Source organism: Callithrix jacchus, chromosome 3 (genome assembly GCF_049354715.1).
Source record: "Callithrix jacchus isolate 240 chromosome 3, calJac240_pri, whole genome shotgun sequence".
Lineage (NCBI taxonomy): Eukaryota > Metazoa > Chordata > Mammalia > Primates > Cebidae > Callithrix > Callithrix jacchus.
This window is the reverse complement of record NC_133504.1, coordinates 49,018,271-49,040,232: the sequence shown is the minus strand read 5'-3', so window position 1 is coordinate 49,040,232 and position 21,962 is coordinate 49,018,271. Positions and strand designations below refer to the sequence as shown.

Sequence of the window (21,962 nt, the reverse complement as noted above, 5' to 3'; positions counted from 1 at the left end):
CCTGGCTAATTTTTGTATTTTTAGTAGAGGTGGAGTTTTAGACAGGCTGGTCACCACTCCTGACCTCAGGCGATCTGCCAGCCTCAGTCAGCCTCCCAAAGTGCTGGGATTACAGGCATGGATTACCACAGCTGTTCCACCCCCACCCCCGAGACCAGGCTGGAGTGCAATGGCATGATCTTGGCTCACTGCAACCTTCTCCTGTGTTTAAGCTATTCTCGTGCCTCAGCCTCTCAAGTAGCTGGGATTAAAGGCATGCTCTACCATGCCCATCTAATTTTTGTCATTTTAGTAGAGATAGGGTTTCACCATGTTAGCTGGGCTAGTCTCAAACTCCTGGCCTCAAGTGATCTGCCCACCTTGGCCTTCCAAAGTGCTGGGATAACAGGCATGAACCACTGTACCTGGCCATATTTTACAATGTAACACAAGCAAATTTTATTAAGTTTTCTTTATCAGTTATATTTTTAATCAGCCCCAAACCCGATGGCAAAAGCAGCAGCCATTTATTTATTCCAGTGTGTGCTCTACTCACTGGGTGGTTACATTTCCCTCTGAATGGCCATATGGAGTACAGGGAAGCTCTGCTTCTGCAGGCTGGCTGGCTGGCGGCTGCTTTGGCAACTAGAGGGCCGCTGAGCCAGGAGTCATTCATCAGTGAGCCCAAGAGCCTGGGCTTGTACTCATGGAGGGTTCCAAGAGAGTGAAGTAGAGGTGAGTAACATTCCTTGACGCAGAGGCTCTGCATTGGCAGGGTGCCACTTGCTCTGTATTCTATTAGCTACAAGACTAGCTCAGGTTCAAGTGATAGGAATTTGATTCGTTTCTGTGGGATGAGCTGGAACATCACAGTGAGCTAGATGTGCCTACAAGGAGGGCTGGAGGATTGGTCCATGCTTGCAATCCATCTCATTTTACCTTGTGTATTGTGCTTTTCTTCTTCTGTACTCCAGGTGTAGGAAATTACAATCCTATATGATCCAAAAGTTTTTACAGTTTTGCCTTTTCATATTTAGGTCTTTCCATGTTTAAATATTATTTAAAAAGTTGAGGCCAGGTGTGGTGGCTCATGCCTGTAATCCCAGCACTTTGGGAGGCCGAGGTGGGCGGATCACAAGGTCAGGAGTTTGAGACCAGCCTGACCAACATGGTGAAACCCCATCTCTACTAAAACAAAAAAAATTAGCTGGGTGTGGTGTCATGTGCCTGTAATCCCAGCTACTCAGGAGGCTGAGGCAGGAGAATCACTTGAACCCAGGAGGTGGATGTGCGGTGAGCTGAGATCACACCGCTGCACCCCAGCCTGGGCAACACAGTGAGATTCCGTGTAAAAAAAAAAATTGAGAACAGCATGATAAACATGAATTAGAGGAAAAATGAAGTTTCAAAAACTCACAGTGGGGAATGTTGAAAAGGTTAGAGGCTGTGCACGTGGTGGAGCAGGGGCTCTGTGGGGAACCTTTGTATCTTCAGCTGAATTTTGCTGTGAACCTAAAACTGCTCTAAAAACAGTCTATTAAACCATTTTATTACCATAATATGACTCAGTCTTCATTGTGACAGTAATGTGTGAAGGAGACACACAGGAAGACAAGAGCTGTGTGAAGTGTAGAAATCAGTGAACACTTTCTTAGAAAGTGCCTTCAACCAGAGGCAAGATTGTAGCGTACTGGTCAGGCCATGGCCTTTGGATAGGTGGTTCTGAAGAATAATTAAGCCTTTGCTGCTATTGTTTGTAGCTGTGCCAAACTTATGCAAATTACTTAACATCTTTGAGTTTTGGCTTCTTTGATTCTAAAATGGTATAATAATCTTTGTATATCTCTTGAGAATTTTTCAATGAAATGAAATACACATATCACGTGGCATGGTGCAAGGCCTGTAAAATAAATGTTAGACTATTTTAGTAGAGTTTTCCATTGTTCTATTAATCTCCAATTAAGATGAGGACCTCTGTAGGTCTTTTTGCAGAATTAATTCTGTATACCGTTTTTCTGGGCCTTCAGCTACCTCTCTGTTTTCTATGAACATTCTTTTTGAACCTTTTGTGGAGTAGTTATTTGGTAGTCAGTTAAGAGCACCTGGTGAGCTGACCTTGGGCTTTTGAGATCCTGATGTTTGAAACCATGGCAGGCAGCCAGATGGCATCAGGCTGCTACCAGGCATGTGTGTTCCTAATCACAGCCTGAACTTCAGAGTTGGGCAAGTCCTGACTGGAGTGAGCAGAGAAAAGGGAAAATGCTTTAGTGAACAATGGGAAATAATCAGATCTGAGGAAGAAGGAGGTGGGGGAGGGAATAAACATCTCTCCAGTCTATGGCAGGGTGTATAGACTGGAAGTCAGAGCTACCCGGAGCCTGCCAGGTTGAAGATGGCAGGCCACATGACAAGGGAGTTGGGTCGTGCTTTCTCGTAAATTGAGTGGAGGAGAGCTCTACAGCGTTACCAATTTTAGGAGAAATAGATGTCTTTCATGCCTTGACTTAAACAAGGACCCAAGTCATCATTGTACTTTTCTTTCTAGGTTTGTCAGTGGCCCAGCGGAAGTTTGCTCATTCACTCAGAGATTTCAAGTTTGAGTTTATTGGTGATGCTGAGACAGATGATGAACGATGCATAGGTAATTAAACATGAGGTTTTGGGTTGTTTTCCTTTGCCATGGCCACCAAATAATCATTCCTTTCTTCTTACAGATGCTTCCTTACGTGAATTTTCAAATTTTTTGAAGAATCTGGAAGAACAGAGAGAAATTATGGTGAGTTGAGCAGGGTGTAAATTAGTAAGTCATTTCAAGGGGGAAAAATCTGGATTTGGAAGCTGGTTCTGGTAGAAGTTTTGATGCATTTATCTCTGGGTACAGTAGTGCATTGTATTGGAAAGATGAGGTTTCAGGATCCCTGATTTCTAGTTCCATGAAGGTGCTGACCATGGTCAGAACTTGGAGAAGCTCCTGGACCTCTTGACAATGTCTTGCTTCTTCATCTGTAAAGTGGACAGTTGGACTGTGTCACTGCTTTCTAGCTTTTTGTTCCATCAGAGCACTTTCATTTATGTAGAATCTTATGCAGAAGCTTAATATGCCAAGGGGATAAAAGCAAAAACTCTTATGTAGAAGCAGAGGACAGCAGGGCAATGTTAACACCTGACTCATACCCCCGAAGGATTCTAGGCTCTGTGGAAAGGGAGAGAACTTGGGCCTTGGAGGTTTTTCAGATCCCATTTTGCATCAAGATTTATGATCATAACAAGAATAAGAATAACTACCCTTAGCCAGGCATGTTGGGTCATGCCTGTAATTCCAGCACTTTGGGAGGCTGAGATGGATAGATTGCACAAGTTGAGAAGTTTGAGACCAGCCTGGCCAACATGGTGAAACCCCATCTCTATACAAATACAAAAACTAGCCAGGCATGGTGGCATGTGCCAGTGGTCCCAGCTATTCAGGAGGCTGAGGTGGGGAGGATCACTTGAGCCCAGGAGGCTGAGGTTGCAGTGAGCCAAGATTGTGCCACTGCCGTCTAGCCTGGGTAACAGAGCAAGACCCTGTCTCAGAAACAAACAAAAATAACCAGCTGTCTCCCATGGGGTGCTCTCCATACGCAGTGCTATGCTGAGTGCCTTGAGTGTATGATCTCATTAAACATGCACTCAACTGTAAATTTTGGGATTATTGAATAATATTTGCCTGCTTTTCTTTTTATTTTGCCTGCTTTTCTTAAAAAGCTTATATTACCTTCCTAACATTCTTTAATTAAACCAAATTTACAGTAGAATTGCTTCCAGATTATGACACACATCTATTCCCACCATTTATTTTGGGCTTAAAAAAAAACAGGCCGAGCGTGGTGGCTCACGCCTGTAATCCCAGCACTTTGGGAGGCCGAGGAGGGCTGATCACAAGGTCAGGAGATCAAGACCATCCTGGCCAACATGGTGAAAGCCCGTCTCTACTAAAATACAAAATTAGCTGGGCATGGTGGCGCGAGCCTTTAGTCCGAGCTACTCGGGAGGCCGAGGCAGGAGAATTGCTTGAACTCAGGAGGTGGAGGTTGCAGTGAGCCTAGATCATACCACTGCACTCCAGCCTGGTGACCGAGCGAGACTCTGTCTCAAAAAAAAAAAAAAAAAAGTACAGATTCAGCCTTGGTGAGGTGGGTAATGCCTGTAATCCCAGCACTTGGGAGGCCGAGGTGAGGTAGGCAGATCACCTGAGGTCAGGAGTTTGAGACCAGCTTGGACAACATGGTGAACCCTGTCTCTATTAAAAATACAAAAAAATTAGGTGTGGTGGCATGCACCTGTAATCCTAGCTACTTGGGAGACTAGGCAAGAGGATCACTTGAACCTGGGAGTTGGAGGTTGAAATGAGCCAAGATTGTGCCACTGCACTCCAGCCTTGGCAACAGATCAGGACTCTGTCTCAAAAAAAAAAAAAAAAAGATTCCATTTTCTATATTCTTGAAAATGAGTACTATCTAGAATTATGTTATAGTATAAGTGTATCAGTGAGTTCAGATGTGGTAGAAATAATACTGGACGTATTAGCTAAGTTGGTTTACCTTGACAGCGTACCAGTGTATTAATCTGTTCTTGCATTGCTATGAAGAAATACCTGAGACTGGGTAATTTATAAAGGAAAGAGGTTTAGTTGACTCACAGTTCTGCAATCCTGGGGAGACATCAGGAAACCTACAATGTGGCAGAAGGCAAAGGAGAAGCAGATACCTTCTTCCCAAGGTGGCAGGATGGAGCGAGTGCAGGCAGGGGAAATGCCAGATGTTTACAGAACCATCAGATCTCACAAGAACTCAATCTCTCAAGAATAGCATGGGGAACCACCCCCATGATTCAGGTATCTCCACCTGGCCCTGCCCTTGACATGTGGGGATTATGGAGATTACACTTTCAGGTGAGATTTGGGTGGGGACACAGGGCCGAACCATATCAGCCAGGAACTGTTCTAAGCTGTTTACCTAATACTAAGGCACTGAATTCTCACATCAGCCCTATGAGGTAGATTCCCAGCTACTCAGGAGGCTGAGGCGGGAGAATTGCCTGAACCCAGGAGGCGGAGGTTGTGGTAAGCCGAGATCACGCCATTGCACTCCAGCCTGGATAACAAGAGCGAAACTCTAGGAGGTAGAGCTGTATGTGTTAAGAAGCAGGCACTCTGAACTGCCCTCTCTGTCACTGTAGCTGGCTTCATAGGTGTTGCTAATTTCCTGGGTTGTGGCTGGTAGTCGGGGTTTATGTTGGGTAGGGCTGTAGGAGGACACTGATTTGGATTTAAAAAGAGACAGAGGACGGGCGCGGTGGCTCAAGCCTGTAATCTCAGCACTTTGGGAGGCTGAGGTGGGTGGATCATGAGGTCAAGAGATCAAGACCATCCTGGTCAACATGGTGAAACCCCGTCTCTACTAAAAATACAAAAAATTAGCTGGGCATGGTGGCGCGTGCCTGTAATCCCAGCTACTCAGGAGGCTGAGGCAGGAGAATTGCCTGAACCCATGAGGCGGAGGTTGCGGTAAGCCAAGGTCACGCCATTGCACTCCAGCCTGGGTAACGAGCGAAACTCCGTCTCAAAAAAAAAAAAAAAGTGACAGAGATATATGTCCTCAAAAAGCCCTAATATAATTTGCACTTGTTCCTAAATTTTAAGTTAATTTGTGTGTAAATATGGTAGATACTGTAGAGGGTATATGAAGATACTGTGGTCCCATGAGGTTTTTCTGGCACACACTGACAAATCATTATTCATGTGATCCTGTAGTCATCAATTTTTCAGCTGTTTAGGAAAGACTAAATAAGGTAATGGATAAAAATTATGCCATGACGTCACTTTCTAGTACACGGGGTTGGATGTGTGGTCTGGTGAGGTATGTGTTCTTAGTTTGTGTTAATAATATCAATTTTTTGTTCTTAACCCTCTTTGATAGTTATACTTTCCTGGCATCCTGAACATTTAGCACATACCTATTGATCTCTTTTTATGTTCCAGTGCTGTTGAGAATCTCAGGACGTAGGTAAAGGCAAAGAAGGCAAAGTCTCTACCTTCATGGAGGTTAGATTCTAGGCAGGAGTAGTGAGAAGTAGAAATAAACCTGTTGTCCACTGGCAGACAGTGAAAAATGCTGCACAACAGAATAAAGGTCAAGAAGCCAGATGGGGTGGGGCTGTAGCACATCTGGAGTGGTGAGGTGCTGACGGCCTTTTCAGCAGGGTACTGCATAAAGGCATCATCCTGGTGTCTGGAGGAAGAGAGTTCTGAGCAGGGTGGTGCTGGATTTTAGCTCTACAGATGTCAGGCTTAGTATTCTGTTTCTGTTTTAGGTTCCTTGAAATGGAGTGATGAGGTCCAAAAACTGGAGCATGCTACTGGCTCCAGGCTGTGGGGAATGGACAGCATGGTTTGCGGAGCTGTTGTTAGCTGACCGACTGGTTTATTCTCCAGCTGTGATAGGGTCCCTGTCTTAGATGAAGTTGGGCTCTCATGCAGGGTAGGAATGAGAGTAGGGTGGTGTCCGTATAAGGCCATGAACTTTAGAGAGGAGTGGTGTGGTGTGACACACACAACCCATTGTGGAAACAGAAACACCTGCTGGAAAGCAGGACACTGTCCATAGCTGGACTGGGGGCAGTGGTCGCTGGTGACAACGTACCATGGAATTACAGGACACTTACTAATGCTTTCTTCCTTTTTAGCTTGAAAAATTTCGAACACATACCAAAGTCGAGAGAAATATGCAATGGAAACTACATGGTCTCAACATGCAGCCTCAGACCAGACTCATTTCTCCTGTGCTCCTTACTCACCCTGAGCCCCTACTCTCCCTGTTATTTTGACAGAAAGCCCAGTGTCACATCATTTCATCCATATGATGGATATATATATCAGTATATATCTCAAAATGCAGACACTTAAAGTAACATCTTTATCACAATCAGTAATTTCTTTTATGAAGAATTAAGTCATATTCAGGTTTTCCTGATATTCATTTAAATTTTTTCTCTCCTTCCCTCCCCTACCCCTGCCCCCAATAACAGTTGGTCTGTTTGAATCTGAATCCAAACATTACATTAAATTGATATGTTTCCAAGTCACTTTAAATCAATAGGTTCTTCTCCCCATCCACTTTTTTCCCCTTGACAAGAATTCCCAATCCTTTTCTATTTGCCTTAGAAACTAAGGCAAATAGTACTTTTCTGGCTGGGTGCAGTGGCTCATGCCTGTAATCCCAGCAGTTTGGGAGGCTGAGGCGGGTGGATCACCTGAGGTCAGGAGTTCCAGACCAGCCAACATGGAGAAACCCTGTCTACTAAAAATACAAGGATTAGCCGGGCATGGTGGTGGGCTCCTATAATCTCAGCTACTGGGGAGGCTAAGGCAGGAGAATAGCTGGAACCCTGGCTGCAGAGGCTGCAGTGAGCCGAGATTACGCTATTGCACTCTAGCCTGGATGACAGAGCAAGACTCTGCCTAAAAATAAATAAATAAATAAATGAAAGAAATAAAAGAAATAAATAAAAATAGTACTTTCCTAACTTAGCAGTGAGTTGCAATAATGAAATTAGTAAAAGTGGAAAAGTTGGACACTTAACCCGTATTGACATTGTATGAGTACCTCTAGTCTTGATAGTCGCTGATCTTTTTTTTTTTTTTAAAGTAGAATCACTATGGCTACCTTTGTTTCTTTAAATACCTTTGAATGCTTACTAAAACCTAACTGATGCATTGCTAAACAATGCTTGAAACTTTTGAGTAAGAATAGATACTTGCCTCAAGAAATTTCCAGTGTGGTACTGGAGAATAAGTGGTAAAGAGCTAATTAAAACAGACTGTACTAAGTGCTTCAGGCAAGGAATGGGAAAAGAAAACAGAATATACACAGTGCCACAGCAAAGATAGAGTGGATCACATGGAGTGAGCAGCCCCTAAGTTTGTGGTTGTTAGGAGAGAGTTTATGGAAGAAGTATCTGAGCTGAGAGTTTGCTGTGTCTCCACCCCACAGAGGCTCTTTGTATAGTTTATTGAGCCTATACCCCCGACATTGGGACAAGGAGATAAGGAAGGTCTTTCTTTAAGCAGCTAAAATGGATGCCACAAGGAGATAAGGAAGGTCTTTAAGCAGCTAAAATGGATGCCAGTACATTCTGAGAACTTCGAAAAGACTCTTGTTTTACTTACAATTTTTACAAACTATCGGCATGTTAAAAGCCACAGATTAAGAAAGGAATGCAAAATGACAGCTCTAAAATGGATGCCAGTACATTCTGAGAACTTCGAAAGACTCTTGTTTTACTTAAAATGTTCACAAACCATTAACATGTTAAAAGCCACAGATTAAGAAAGGAATGCAAAATGATAGCTGTAAAAAAAAAAAAAAAGAGGTAGAAATAGTCTAAAATTGATTCACAGGATTTAATAGTGGTCACTTAATCTTTTTTTTTTTTTTTTTTGAGATGGAGTCTCACTCTGTTGCCAGGCCAGAGTGCAGTGGTGCTATCTCAACTCACTGCAACCTCTGCCTCTTGGGTTCAAGTGATTCTCCTGCCTCAGTCTCCAGAGTAGCTGGGACTACAGGTGCGCACCAGCACATCTGGCTAATTTTTGTATTTTAGTAGAGACAGGTTTTCACCATGTTGGCCAGGCTAGTCTCGATCTCTTGACCTCATGATCTGCCTGTCTTGGTCTCCCAAAGTGCTGGGATTACAGGCCTAAGCCACTGTGCCTGGCCCACTTAATCTTTAAAAGCAATTAGTTTAGTATTTTTTGAAATCCTGAATTGAATAAAAGTGCAGCATAATATTAATAATTGGATATTCCTAATTAAGACTGAGTCATTAAAATATCAAAACTGTATTGCCAAATATTTTTAAAAGGTTTCTGAATCCTAAGGGTAAGATGGGACTTTAGGTTTTAAGGGATAAAGTCGTGTGTGGATGCTCAGCAATTTCTGTTGGTTTTGAGCCACCAGTTATATATGTCTATATGCCTCATCTGTATACCTAAATAGACTGTATTAGTTATACAGTTCAACAAATATTATGTGTCTGCCACATGCCACATGCTATAAAGATAAAGACGTAAGTCCTGTCCTTGAGCAGTGTGCCATCCATTGGAGGAGATGGCTGAAAGCATGTAATTTCCAGCATGCTTCATGGTAATCAGGTAATTGGGGAATTCAGGGAAGGCATCATGGAGAAGTGCTATCTGAGCTGAGTTGAAGGATGAGCCTTAGCTATGTCTAGTTGCCTCCTTGAGGGGAAAACTGTTGAGAATTTGAAAAGAGTGAAGGATATATTGGTATAGTCCCTTCCTTTTCCCCTACAATGTCCAGCTTTGTTACTGCTAAAATGAATTGTTGGAGAGAGAAGTAGAGCAATCACCAGTCTAAGAAAAAAAAGTCAGTGTTTCCCTCCACCCTTTAAAAAGTCAGTATTGGCTTTTTTCAGGACAGTGTTTTTTTTTTGTTTTTTTTTTTTTTTGAGACGGAGTTTTGCTCTTGTTGCCCAGGCTGGAGAGTGCAGTGGCACGACGTTGGTTCACTGCAACCTCTGATTCATGGGTTCAAGTGATTCTCCTGCTTCAGCCTCCTGAGTAGCTGAGATTATAGACACCTGTCACCACACCCAGCTAATTTTTGTATTTTTAGTAGAGACAGGGTTTCACCATGTTGGGCAGGCTGGTCTCGAACTCCTGACCTCAAGTGATCTGCCTGCCTTGGCTTCCCAAAGTGCTAGGATTATAGGTGTGAGGTGTGAGCCACCGTGCCTTGTGAGGACAGTGTTTTTGAGTAGTTTTTACTGATAATGTTGCCACCCTTGACTTCAGAGGTGAAGAACTCAACCTGGGGAGCCAGATCGGGTATAGTTAGTGGCTGCACCTTGTACACTCACTTCTGTGCGTGTTCTTGGAGGAAAGGGCTCTGTGGCTGAATTGCTGCCAGAATTCCAGAAATGTTCTCTCTGGCATGGCAGGACATGTTGTACTTATCTGTGGTGGGCTGCTGTCCAGGAATCTAAGGACTTTTAAAATAGTGCTGTAGTGTTTATGTTGTTCTCTTAAAAGCCCTTCATATTGCGTTTACTTCTCTACATGTATTCTTTTATCAGATCATTGAGTTTCATCCCTAGCCTAAAATGGTTGCTCAATTTCTCGGGATTCTGGCTAATCAGGGCAATTGTTTGAGGCCCAGAGGTTCAGGAAAGCTGCGGGGAAGCGGGGGTACCAGGAGAGAGAAGGTGGAGCTTGCCCCATGGTGCACTAAAAGTGCCTGAGATGGAGCTGTTCGCCTCCCTCTTAACCCAAGGGGTGCTGGGGGAAGACTGGGCTGTGAAGCAGATGTGAGGAAGTGTCTTGTCCATGGCTGTACCCCTTTCCCTATTTGGGCAGGAAGGCCTTTTGCCTATGCAGACTCTTCAGGCTTTTGAGACCTTTTTTTTCCCTGTTGTTGTTCTCTACCACAGACTTTCCCCTTGTGAAAATACCAGGCCAGGGATCACTTCCTGGGTGACCTGCTCTGAGCTTTTGCCCCATTAGGGAAGGTACTAAGCTTCTGCACACCAAAGCTTTTGTTAGCAGTTCAGATGGTTGGCCACAGGCAAGGCATGATGGCTGCATTCTCAGCCCTGGCCTGTGCTTTACTGTACTCCCTTCTCATCATCCTTTTATGCTCTCAAATTTGTTCCATAACGTTTTGGACTTTTGACATGGATTTTTGTTCCAAACTATTAGGTTGGTGCAAAAGTAATTGCAGTTTTTGACTTTCTTTTTTTTTTTTTTTTTAAATGGTCTAAACCACAATTACTTTTTGTTGTTGTTGTTTTGTTTGTTGGGAGTCTTGCTCTGCCACCCAGGCTGAAGTGCAGTCGTGTGGGATCTTGGCTCACTGCAACCTCTGCCTTCTGGGTTTAAGTGATTCTCCTGCTTCAGCCTCCTGAATAGCTGGGACTACAGGCACCCTCCACCATGCCCAGCTAATTTTTGTATTTTTAGTGGAGACGGAGTTTCATGATGTTGGCCAGGCTGGTCTTGAAATCTTGACCTCACATGATCTGCCCAACTTTGTCTCCCAAAGTGCTTGGATTCCAGGCATGAGCCACTGTGCCTGGTTAAAACCACAATTAACTTTTGCACCAACCTAAATATATTTTTTAAAAGTGTTTCAGAGTATCACTAAAATAATATAATCGGCTAAAATGAATCGAATCTGTTCTATGTTTTAGGAAAAAATACCATGCTATTCTTTCTTTAGTATGCCCTAGGGTACTTGTCATCAAGGTATGGCCCCTGGTCCAGCATCACTTTGGGAACATGCTGGAAGTGCACATTCTCGGGCCATCCCCAGAACTACAGAGTCAGAATCTCTGGGGTGAATTCTCACAGCTGGTCTTTCATTAACCCCTCCAGGTGATTCTGAAGCAGGCTGAAATCAGAGCTGCTGGCTTGGAGTGCTAGTGAAATCTTGGCTGGCAGTCCTTTCCTCAGGGCTGGATCTGTCTGGAAGTTGGATATGCTCTGAATTGTTTTGTGATGACAGTGTCCCTGCCAGGAGGTTACAATAGTGATTGTAAGCCTAAGCTTTCATCTCTCATTTCCAAAGGATTTGGGACCATAGCTGGTTTGTGTTAATGGAACAGGTTTAGTTCTTACGATTTTTAGGATTTTTAGTGTTACTTACTTTGCATTTAATATTGCTTGAGTTCTTACAGGCTAAGTACCTAAGGCATTAGATGCCATTGGAAAGATTATGCCTTTAGTTTCATCTTATTATACTTATAATATTTTATATGGCATATCATACTTGTTTTAATAAGTTCTTTTACAGTTTATGTGGATTTCTGTTGGCAAACACATATCATCTTGAACTTATTTGTGAAAACATTTCTCAGTTTGGTTTAAAAGTTGTCAGTGATCTAATTTTATGAAGACTTTTTCCTTGGAACTGACCTTTACAATTGGACAATGTTGCTTTTTCTTACACTTCTCTTTTTCCCCCCATAAACCTGTTATTCAGTCAGATAGGGATGTTTTTGTAAAACCTGTTTTTCAGGAATGTACCTTTTGACAGTTTAATTTTACTGACCCAGAATCCTATAGAGATTATAGTTGGGAATGACTCAAATCAAAATTCAAAAAGGAGTGAAGATTGTCTTAAGCAGGAGACCTGTCTCCTTCCTGGACCCCTTTCCCTGCAAGGCCTTGTCCTGTGACTCAGTGTCCTTTCTGTTGGTGACTCATTATCATCTGTGGCCTCCCAGCCTTGTCATCATCAGATTCTACTTCCCTGTTGAAACTTCTATTTCCTGAATTTCATATCCTTAGGGTGTATTCTCTGCTTCTGAGGAATCAGCTAGCTCTGCACTATTCTCCCTGACAGCCCTGACCCACCCACCCACCCACACACAAGAGACACTAGAATGTAACCAGCCCATTCATTTAATTGTCTAATCCAGAGGAGTGATTCCATTATTGGGAATTTGTGCAGCTGAATCTACTGTTTAATAGGAAAATATTTTGGGATGAGCCAGGGTATCCAGGATAAGTCTTTAGACCATGTCATAAAAATACTACATGTTGTAGTCTTAGCTCTGAAAACAAAGAACTGAAGAGAACTTAGGAAACTTATATTTGACCACTTAATTAAAAAAGGAAATTGGAGCTCATTGAGGGTGGAGTCACTTGGTCTACATCACTAAATAAGTTCGTGGAAGTGATGAAAATAGAATCTTTCTCATTATGGTATCCTAAAGACATTATGCCTTGCCTTTTTCTCTTCATAAGACATAATATTTTTCCTTCTTTATTTTATTTATTATTTATTTTTTTAAATTTTTTTATTGCATTTTAGGTTTTGGGATACATGTGCAGAACGTGCAAGACAGTTGCATAGGTACACACATGGCAGTGTGTTTTGCTTCCTTTCTCCCCTTCACCCACATTTGGCATTTCTCCCCAGGCTATCCCTCCCCAGCTCCCCTCCACCCCCGCTGGCCCTCCCCTTTTCCCCCCAATAGACCCCAGTGTTTAGTACTCCTCTCCCTGTGTCCATGTGTTCTCATTTTTCATCACCCGCCTATGAGTGAGAATATGCGGTGTTTCATTTTCTATTCCTGTGTCAGTTTGCTGAGAATGATGTGCTCCAGATTCATCCATGTCCCTACAAACGACACGAACTCATCATTTCTGATTGCTGCATAATATTCCATAGTGTATATGTGCCACATTTTCCCAGTCCAGTCTATCATCAATGGGCATTTGGGTTGGTTCCAGGTCTTTGCTATTGTAAACAGTGCTGCAATGAACATTCGTGTGCATGTGTCCTTATAGTAGAACGATGTATAGTCCTTTGGATATATACCCAGTAATGGGATTGCTGGGTCAAATGGAATTTCCATTTCTAAGGCCTTGAGGAATCGCCACACTGTCTTCCACAATGGTTGAACTAATTTACACTCCCACCAACAGTGTAAAAGTGTTCCTTTTTCTCCACATCCTCTCCAGCATCTGTTGTCTCCAGACTTTTTAATGATTGCCATTCTAACTGGCGTGAGATGGTATCTCAATGTGGTTTTGATTTGCATCTCTCTGATGACCAGTGATGATGAGCATTTTTTCATATGATTGTTGGCCTCATATATGTCTTCTTTCGTAAAGTGTCTGTTCATATCCTTTGCCCATTTTTGAATGGGCTTGTTTGTTTTTTTCTTGTAAATCTGTTTGAGTTCTTTGTAAATTCTGGATATCAGCCCTTTGTCAGATGGGCCTTCTATATTTTAACATTAGTGAAATGCATGTGTATCTTATCGTTGCTGTCCATCAGGCAGCAGTCATGAAAGGGACATGAGGTGACTTCTCCTTTACTCTTTGGACAACTGTAGCTCCTCAGTATTTCAGTTTACAGGCCACTTAAGACATGAATCCTGGTGGTTGTTTGGAAACCTTTCATTGAGACCTGGTTAGGTCAAGGAAGTGATGGTATCAGTATTCAAAGAGTGGATGCCTGCCATAATCTTGGAAGAAAATCTTGGATACAAGAATGGAGCTCCTTAAGAGCAACCCTTAAGGAAATAATGCATCTCTAGTATTCTCAGTGGCACAGGGGAAAAATATGTATGGTAATATGGTTTGGCTCTGTGTCCCCACTCAAATCTCACTTCAAATTGTAATTCCTATGTGTTGAGGGAGGGACCTGATGGGAGGTGATTGTATTATGGGGGCGGTTTTCCCCATGCTGTTCCTGTTATAGTGAGGGAGTTCTCACAAGATCTGATGGTTTTAAAGTGGCCGTTTTCCCTGCACCTGGTCTCTGTCCTGCCACCTTGTATGACATGCCCTGCTTCCCTTTCACCTTGTGCCACGATTGTAAGTTTCCTGAGGTCTCTCCAGCCATGTGGATCTGTGAGACAATTAAACCTCTTTTGTTTATAAATTAACCAGCCTCAGGTAGTAAATTCATAGTAGTGTGAAACAGACTAATACATGTGGGAAAACCAGATTTTGATGACTGAGATGAAAAGTGATCCAGAGGACTTGGACTCTGAAGAAGTTTTAGAAATATCTTAATAAATGTAGTTGGCTTACTTTTTTTTTTAAATTTGTGCACGATAGGGATACATGATGAAAACATACCTTTCAAAGAGCTTTTTCAATATATATAAAGTGCAAAGTGTTAAGCTATTATTTCAAGATTTAATTAGCAGAATTTTTTTCTTTAAGATGGAGTTTTGTTGTTGCCCAGGCTGGAGTGCAATGGAGTGATCTCAGCTCACTGCAGCCTCTGCCTCCTAGGTTCAAGCAGTTCTCCTGCCTCAGCCTCCCAAGTAGTTGGGATTACAGGCATGTGCCACCATGCCCGGCTAATTTTGTATTTTAAGTAGAGACGGGGTTTCTCCATCTTGGTCAGGCTGATCACTAACTCCCAATCTCAGATGATCGGCCCACCTCGGCCTCCCAAAGTGCTGGGATTACAGGCATGAGCCACCACGCCCAGTCCTGCAGGATTTTTTGGGGGGTAGGATATAAAATAATGGAGGGTTTTACAGTTGGTGGTGATTCGATCCAATGACATACATATTAAGTTGGTGGTGGAGATTGTGTTAGAGATTCAAGGAAGTGCCAGTGTAGGGGGAAAATATGGTCTCAAAGCTGTGGCAGCTATGGGGCACCTCCCAGATACAGGGAGGAGGAGTGAAATTGACTATCAGGCCCAGCTGGTTCCATTGTGTTAGTGTGAAAGCCACACCTCCCACATTCTGCTTGTCTTTGTCTGTTTTCTGTTGCTTATAACAGAATACCTGAAACTGGGCAAATAAAAGGAATTTGTTTCTTACAGTTAATGGAGGCTGAGAAGTTCAAGGTTCGGGGAGAGGGGCACATCTGGTGAGGGCCTTACTGGTGGTGTGGACTCTGCAGAGTCCCAAGGCAGTGAAGTAAACCACATGGTGAGGGGGCTGAGCTAATTCAGGTCTCTCTTCCGCTTTCTTTCTATAAAGCCACCTGTCCACTCCTGTGATAACCTCATTAATCCATTAACTCATTAGGCTGGGAATGGGGGCTTACACCTATAATCCCAGAACATTGGGAGGCTGAGGCGTGAGGATTGCTTGAGCCCAGGAGTTCAAGACCAGTCTGGGCAATATAATGAGACCTCGTTTCTATGGGTGGGGGGCAGGCAGGGGAGGGAGTAGCCAAGTATGGTGGCACATGCCTGTAGGCCCAGCTACTTGAGAGGCTGAGATGGAAGGATTGCTTGAGGCTGCAAAGAGCCATTATTGTGCCACTGTACTCTAGAGTCTCGGTGACAGAGTGAGACCCCCATAAAATTCATTAACCCATTGATCCATTAATTCATCAGTGGATGAATCCATTCATCTTTTAAGGCCCCACCTCTCCATAATGCCAGATTGGGGATTAAGTTTTGACTTGTTTGAATGTCCCAGATCTTCTGACGGCAGCCTTGCCAGACTTTCCCCAAAACGGCACTGCAGCCTAACACACACACCTCCCAGCCTGCCTGCCTTTCCTGTCTCTTTCCCCTGGGTCAGACTGCATCACTGTCTAATGGCCCCTCCAGTCTTCCCTGACTCCCTCCCCATTTTTTTCTCACACACATTTCCCCTTGTAAATTTCTTGTGTGTCTCATCCTGTCTTGGTGTCTGCTTCTTAGAGGACCTGGACTAAGACAAAAATTGACCATTGTGAATAAAAGATTTGGGGTATTTAGCATGGTCATTCATCGGTTGCTATTATCACTATAAGCAGAAAATGTTACTTTCTTGTAGAAATGCTGTTCTTTAAATTAAATTTATGGGAGAATCCCACTTCATTTATACAACAAATATTTTGAGTGACTACTGTGAGCTATTCCATGTCCTCACACCTGAGGATACAACGAGGAAACCCTTGTCCAGAGTGTTCAGCTAGTGGTCACCTGGTAGAGAATGAGTTCCTGGGAGTCTTTCAACCCAGGACCCCTCCTTTTTGCTATTGGCTGCCACTTTTTCACAGATGGGCTGCAAATAAAAACTTTTGTCATTGATCGAAGCTATTATTATCCGAATGTTTATTTTTTAAGAGGGAGTCTGGCTCTGTCGCCTAGGCTGGTGTGCAGTGGCAGGATCTTGGCTCACTGTGGCCTCTGCCTCCCAGGTTCCAGTGATTCGCCCTGCCTCAACTTCCCTCAGTAACTGGAATTACAGGCATGTGCCATCACCATGCCTGGCTAAATTTTGTATTTTTAGTAGAGACAAGGTTTCACCATTTTGGCCAGGCTCATCTCAAGCTCCTGACCTCAGGTGATCTGCCTGCCTCAGCCTCCCAAAGTGCTGAGATTACAGATGTGAACCACTGCGCCCGGCCTATTTTATTTTCTTGATTCAGCAGTTTATTGCCTTAGTTTGCACGAGGTTCCATTTCTAGCTGTGCCACTGAGTCATATCATTCACTTCAGGGACTAAAATTTTCTCTTATGTAAAACTAAAAAAGAATTTAAATTCTGCCTCATGAAACTTTCATTTCTATGGGATTTTTATTTTCTCTCATAATGTTTTGCCCAAGTATTTATTTTGTTTAAAATATTGAAGCGAGGTTCTTACTGTCCCTGAGGCACAGAGGGAAGGAAGATCAAGGTTCAACATCTGCACATCCTTATTAGGGAAACTCATTCCTTAAATACTAAGTAGCTTTTGTTTTAAGATTCTCATTTTTTTCCTAAGTATACTTAAAAACAAATCTTTACAGGTAGAGTGTATGTGATTTAAATAATCTGAGTAAAATTTCCACTTTCTTTTTTCAGTTAATGTTCTTCAGAATGGATGATAGCTTTTCTTTTGTGGTAGGCAACCAGACCCTAACCCATGTTTGTTCACAGAAGATAGATATTAAGAGAATCGTAGACTTTGGTGATACATTGACCTAACTTTTTAATTTTTTTTTGAGGGAGGCAGGTCATAGGCAGATATTCAGGGAATGAAGTCAGAGGCCACAAGTTGTTAGGATTTCAGCCCTAATACTCTTGTTAGGTTTCAAGTTTTTCAGGGTTTAAGATTGAAAGTTGAGGAAATTCTTATTGGGGACCTTTTATTCTTGGATTATCCGAATGAAAGCAGAAGTGTGATAATTGAACTAGTCAACTTGGGATATATACTTTACAGTTATAGTTTCTAGCTTATGTGAGTCTTCGTGGTCTGAAAAAACCAGGTATTCAAGAGCCATTTTATATTAATTGGCTCCTGATTTTCAAGTTTAAACCCTGTAGAATTAATTTATAGCACCTGAGAACCTATGTCTCAGAGCTTTGTGCATGGGTTCATTAAAATCTCACTAGTACTTAGCTAATGCATTTGAGCTACTACCATCATAAAATTGAATTTCGTTTTTACACTATTTTTTCTACTGGGAAAATTAGATTAGCTTGAGCTGTGCTTGAAAATAAAACATAAAGGGGTTTGTTTTGCTTCAAGTATGATGTGCCCTTTGTTTTTTTAAACTTAATTGTTTTAGGTAGGGAGAAAGTATTATTCCTGCCTTGTAGTTGAGAATATTCAGGTAACAAAAGGAAATTCTTACTTTCTGTGATCTAAAAATAGGATTAGTTAAGGCAGAGCCAAAATGAAAACACATTGGCTTCCTATTTTTCCCTGCTGGAAGGCTCCTGTAGCAACACTGATGGTAAAACTTTTTCACTTTTTGTCAACATTAGTCTTTTGACTCTTGTTCTTTGTCTTATTATGACAGGTATTAAACAAAGTGGGGGAGCTTTATTGGCCATCTTAATCCTTCTGTTAAAACTTAAGCCTAGACTGATGGGGAAGGTACAGAATGGGGAGGTTGGATAGATGGAGAAAGGTACCAAAGGATGAGTGTGGAGGGAGAGTGATGCAATTAATTAATAATCAGTTGGCTTAATCAGGGTAACTCCTGTATTAGGAGTACAGAGAAAAGATAGTATGAAAGCATTTTGGTAAGATTGTTTATAAGGTTCTGAAAATTTAAAAAATATTAATCCTTTATTAGTCTGGATTCTCAATTGTAGGCACTACTTAGTCTGAACATAAAGGAAATTTATTAAAGGGTATTAGGTGTCTTATAGTATCATTAAGAGATTTGGGGAACCAGGATGATGCCCAGGTTGCACCACAGAGCTGGGCTTAGAGAAGACACCACTATTGCCACTGAATGTGGACATCACAGTTTGCACCAAGAGCCCCACTGTCCTGCGGCTCTTAACTGCTGCCTCTAGAAATTAGACTAGTTGCTGCTGCTTCCCTAGAATCTCTCTGGTTGCTGGTTTTTTTCTTCCTGTTTTTTTTTTTTTTTTTTTTTTTGAGACGGAGTTTCTCTCTTGTTACCCAGGCTGGAGTGCAATGGCACGATCTCGGCTCACCGTAACCTCCGCCTCCTGGGTTCAGGCAATTCTCCTGCCTCAGCCTCCTGAGCAGCTGGGATTACAGGCATGTGCCACCATGCCCAGCTAATTTTTTGTATTTTTAGTAGAGACGGGGTTTCACCATGTTGACCAGGATGGTCTTGATCTCTTGACCTCGTGATCCACCCGCCTTGGCCTCCCAAAGTGCTGGGATTGCAGGCTTGAGCCACCGCGCCCAGCCTTTTCTTTCTTTTTTTAAAGCACTGGCTTCTGAATCAAAGTCTTGGATGTGAGTATTTCATTAGTGGAACCCTAGCCAGGTTTCATTACCTTACTGCAAGCCTTGTCTGTCATTTTTGGCTTTTATGGTGGGAGGTGGGCTTTGCTTCAGTGGGAAGGAGAATTCCTCAAACAAAGGAAGGGGTTTCAAGTGCTGGGAAGCCCAAAAGGATAGATATTCGTGTATGTGCCTGATCGTAAGATGACATTATTTTCCCAGGAGAAGATTAAACATAATACAATTCTTTTAGACAACTTGAACATGTTGTCTAAGATAGGCATCTGATTATCTAGAGGATGTACATATGCATACTTTTAAAAGTATTTTAAAATACTTGATCATTTGATCATACCACTGCTCTCCACCTAGGTGAAAGAGACCCTGTCTCTTTAAAAAAAACAAAACAAAAAAACTTTTAAAAGTATGCATATGTACATCCTCTAGATAATCAGATGCCTATCTTCATCATTTACTTGATTAAATGTGTGCATATTTTAAAGTAATAGGCAAAATCAGCATATATTTTAGAAATATTTTTCTCACTTATTTAATAAAAAATGTGTCCCTACTCTTGACACCCTGGAGATGATTATATTCATCATGGATACATTCTGAATTTTTCAGCACAGCTTTCCAGAGGATTGAAGACCACATTTGCCTGAATTCTTTGAGCTGTAGGACCTTTTCAAATCTCTGATGCATTCGTTGGAAATTTTATCTCATGTCAAAAGTATATGTGGCAGCCCATTTGGGCAGTCTCTTTAAAAAACTTATTCCTGAACCTGGCACAGTGGCTTGGTCCTATAATTCCAGCTACTCAGGAGGCTGAGGCAGGAGGATTGTTTGAGCCCACGATTTCTAGTCTGTAGTGATTTTGATCATACCACTGCTTTCCGCCTAGGTGAAAAAGACCCTGTCTCTTTAAAAAAACAAAACAAAAAAACTGTGTTTTCATGATTTCTTTTCTTTTCTTTTTTTTCTTTCTTTCTTTCTTTTTTTTTTTTTTTTTGGTAGCAGGTTGGGGGACAAGGTCTAACTTTGTCACCTGGGCTGGAGTGCAGTGGTGTGATCACTGCTCGCTGCAGCTTCAACCTCCTGGCCTCAAGCTAGCCTCCCACTTCAGCCTTCTGGGTGGCTGTGACTACAGATGCATTGCACCCCGCCTGGCTAGGGTTTTTTTTTTTTTTTAAATAGAGATGGGGTTTTGCCATGTTGCCCAATTACTGAATACTAAATTTTGAAGTCATCTCTGGAATCATAACTAAATTTCTTAAATTCCTTACCTTCGCCTTGTTTTGTAACCCTGTCCTGTTAGTAATCTCTAAGCATCTGAAACTAGATGTGATTAGGGCTGTGTAAGGCTAAGATTCCTCAAACAGTTTTTGATCAAAATAATGGGAAAGTACACTCCTTTAGAATATTCTTGATAATTTCTTACACGAGGCAGATTCTTTTTTTTCTAATGGACCATTTTGGGAAAAATATTCCTTTATGTTTAGATCTGTTTTTATCTATCTATCTATCTATCTATCTATCTATCTATCTATCTATCTGTCTGTCTATCTATCTATCTGTATATATAAAGTTTCTAGGCACTAAGATTCTGTTTTAAGGAAAAATAAGAGCTGTCTCTCTGCTGAATGATTTCTTTGCTGCTATTCTTGACGTCAGAATTGGAAAGTAGAATTTTCCCTTTAGTTTAATGAAATGGGAAGTATCTGGAAGGTCATGGGAGAAAATAGGGAAAATTTTTTCTTTGTTCTCAGATTATGCATTCCTCTGGGGTCAAAAACACTTGGAATCCAGGCTTAAAATAATGAGTGTTCTGGGGAATGGATGTAAAATTCCTTCTGTTTCACTATACTCGGCCTATCCTTGTTAGTACTGAGAAATTATAAAAGCATGATTTAGTAGTTATACTGACTTAATTATGTTTTACCTAGACTGAGACTTTAGAAAATTGTTACTAAAGATACCATAGGAGGTAGACGTGCCTTCGTTGCATTTTTACCGAGTATGGGGTTATAGCCCTAAGTCATATTCTCTCTCTTTTTTTTTTTTTTTTTTTGAGACGGAGTTTTGCTCTTGTTACCCACGCTGGGGTGCAATGGCATGATCTAGGCTCACCGCAACCTCCGCCTCCTGGGTTCAGGCAATTCTCTTGCCTCAGCCTCCTGAGTAGCTGGGATTACAGGCTCGCGCCACCATGCCCAGCTAATTTTTTGTAGTTTTAGTAGAGACGGGGTTTCACCATGTTGACCAGGATGGTCTCGATATCTTGACCTCGTGATCCACCCGCCTCAGCCTCCCAAAGTGCTGGGATTACAGGCATGAGCCACCACGCCTGGCCTCCTATTGTCTTTAGAATTTATGACATCAGAACTTAGACTGATCTCCAGTGTGTGGGAATATAAAGTTGGTGGTGTGGTTCCTCCCTACAGTGGAGTCTGATTCTCTGCAGGTTGGTTGTTTTTCTCAACAGATTTTTGAGCTCTAGCTTGAACTGTGGAGGTAGATTAAGGTAACATAACTTTTCTTTCCTTTTTAGACATTTAAGATCCTTACATCCAAATGTCTGAAGAAAAAGGATTTCAGACTTGAGTAGTTGTGGGAAACATTTTAATCCTCCACACTGTTATATAACAGTCCTTAGAATGCATAGCCCTAAGTCCTATTGTCTTTAGAATTTATGACATCAGAACTTAGACTGATCTCCAGTGTGTGGGAATATAAAGTTGGTGGTGTGGTTCCTCCCCACAGTGGAGTCTGATTCTCTGCAGGTTGGTTGCTTTTCTCAACAGATTTTTAAGCTC

The 21,962-nt window shown here is 42.1% G+C and overlaps 1 protein-coding gene across 5 annotated transcripts in view; it reads left to right on the top strand.

Moving 5' to 3' along the window:
- The window catches only part of ARHGAP10 (Rho GTPase activating protein 10), a 345,584-nt gene that overhangs the window by 89,799 nt on the left and 233,823 nt on the right, over positions 1-21,962 (top strand). For 4 of the 5 annotated variants that reach the window (XM_054252873.2, XM_035294477.3, XM_035294476.3 and 1 more), the window contains exons 2-3: positions 2,525-2,620; positions 2,694-2,755. The exons of the other annotated variant lie outside the window; for it this stretch is intronic. In XM_054252873.2, the coding sequence (XP_054108848.2) occupies positions 2,525-2,620; positions 2,694-2,755 (158 nt within the window). The remainder of the gene's footprint in view (positions 1-2,524; positions 2,621-2,693; positions 2,756-21,962) is intronic. 5 annotated transcript variants of the gene reach the window in all.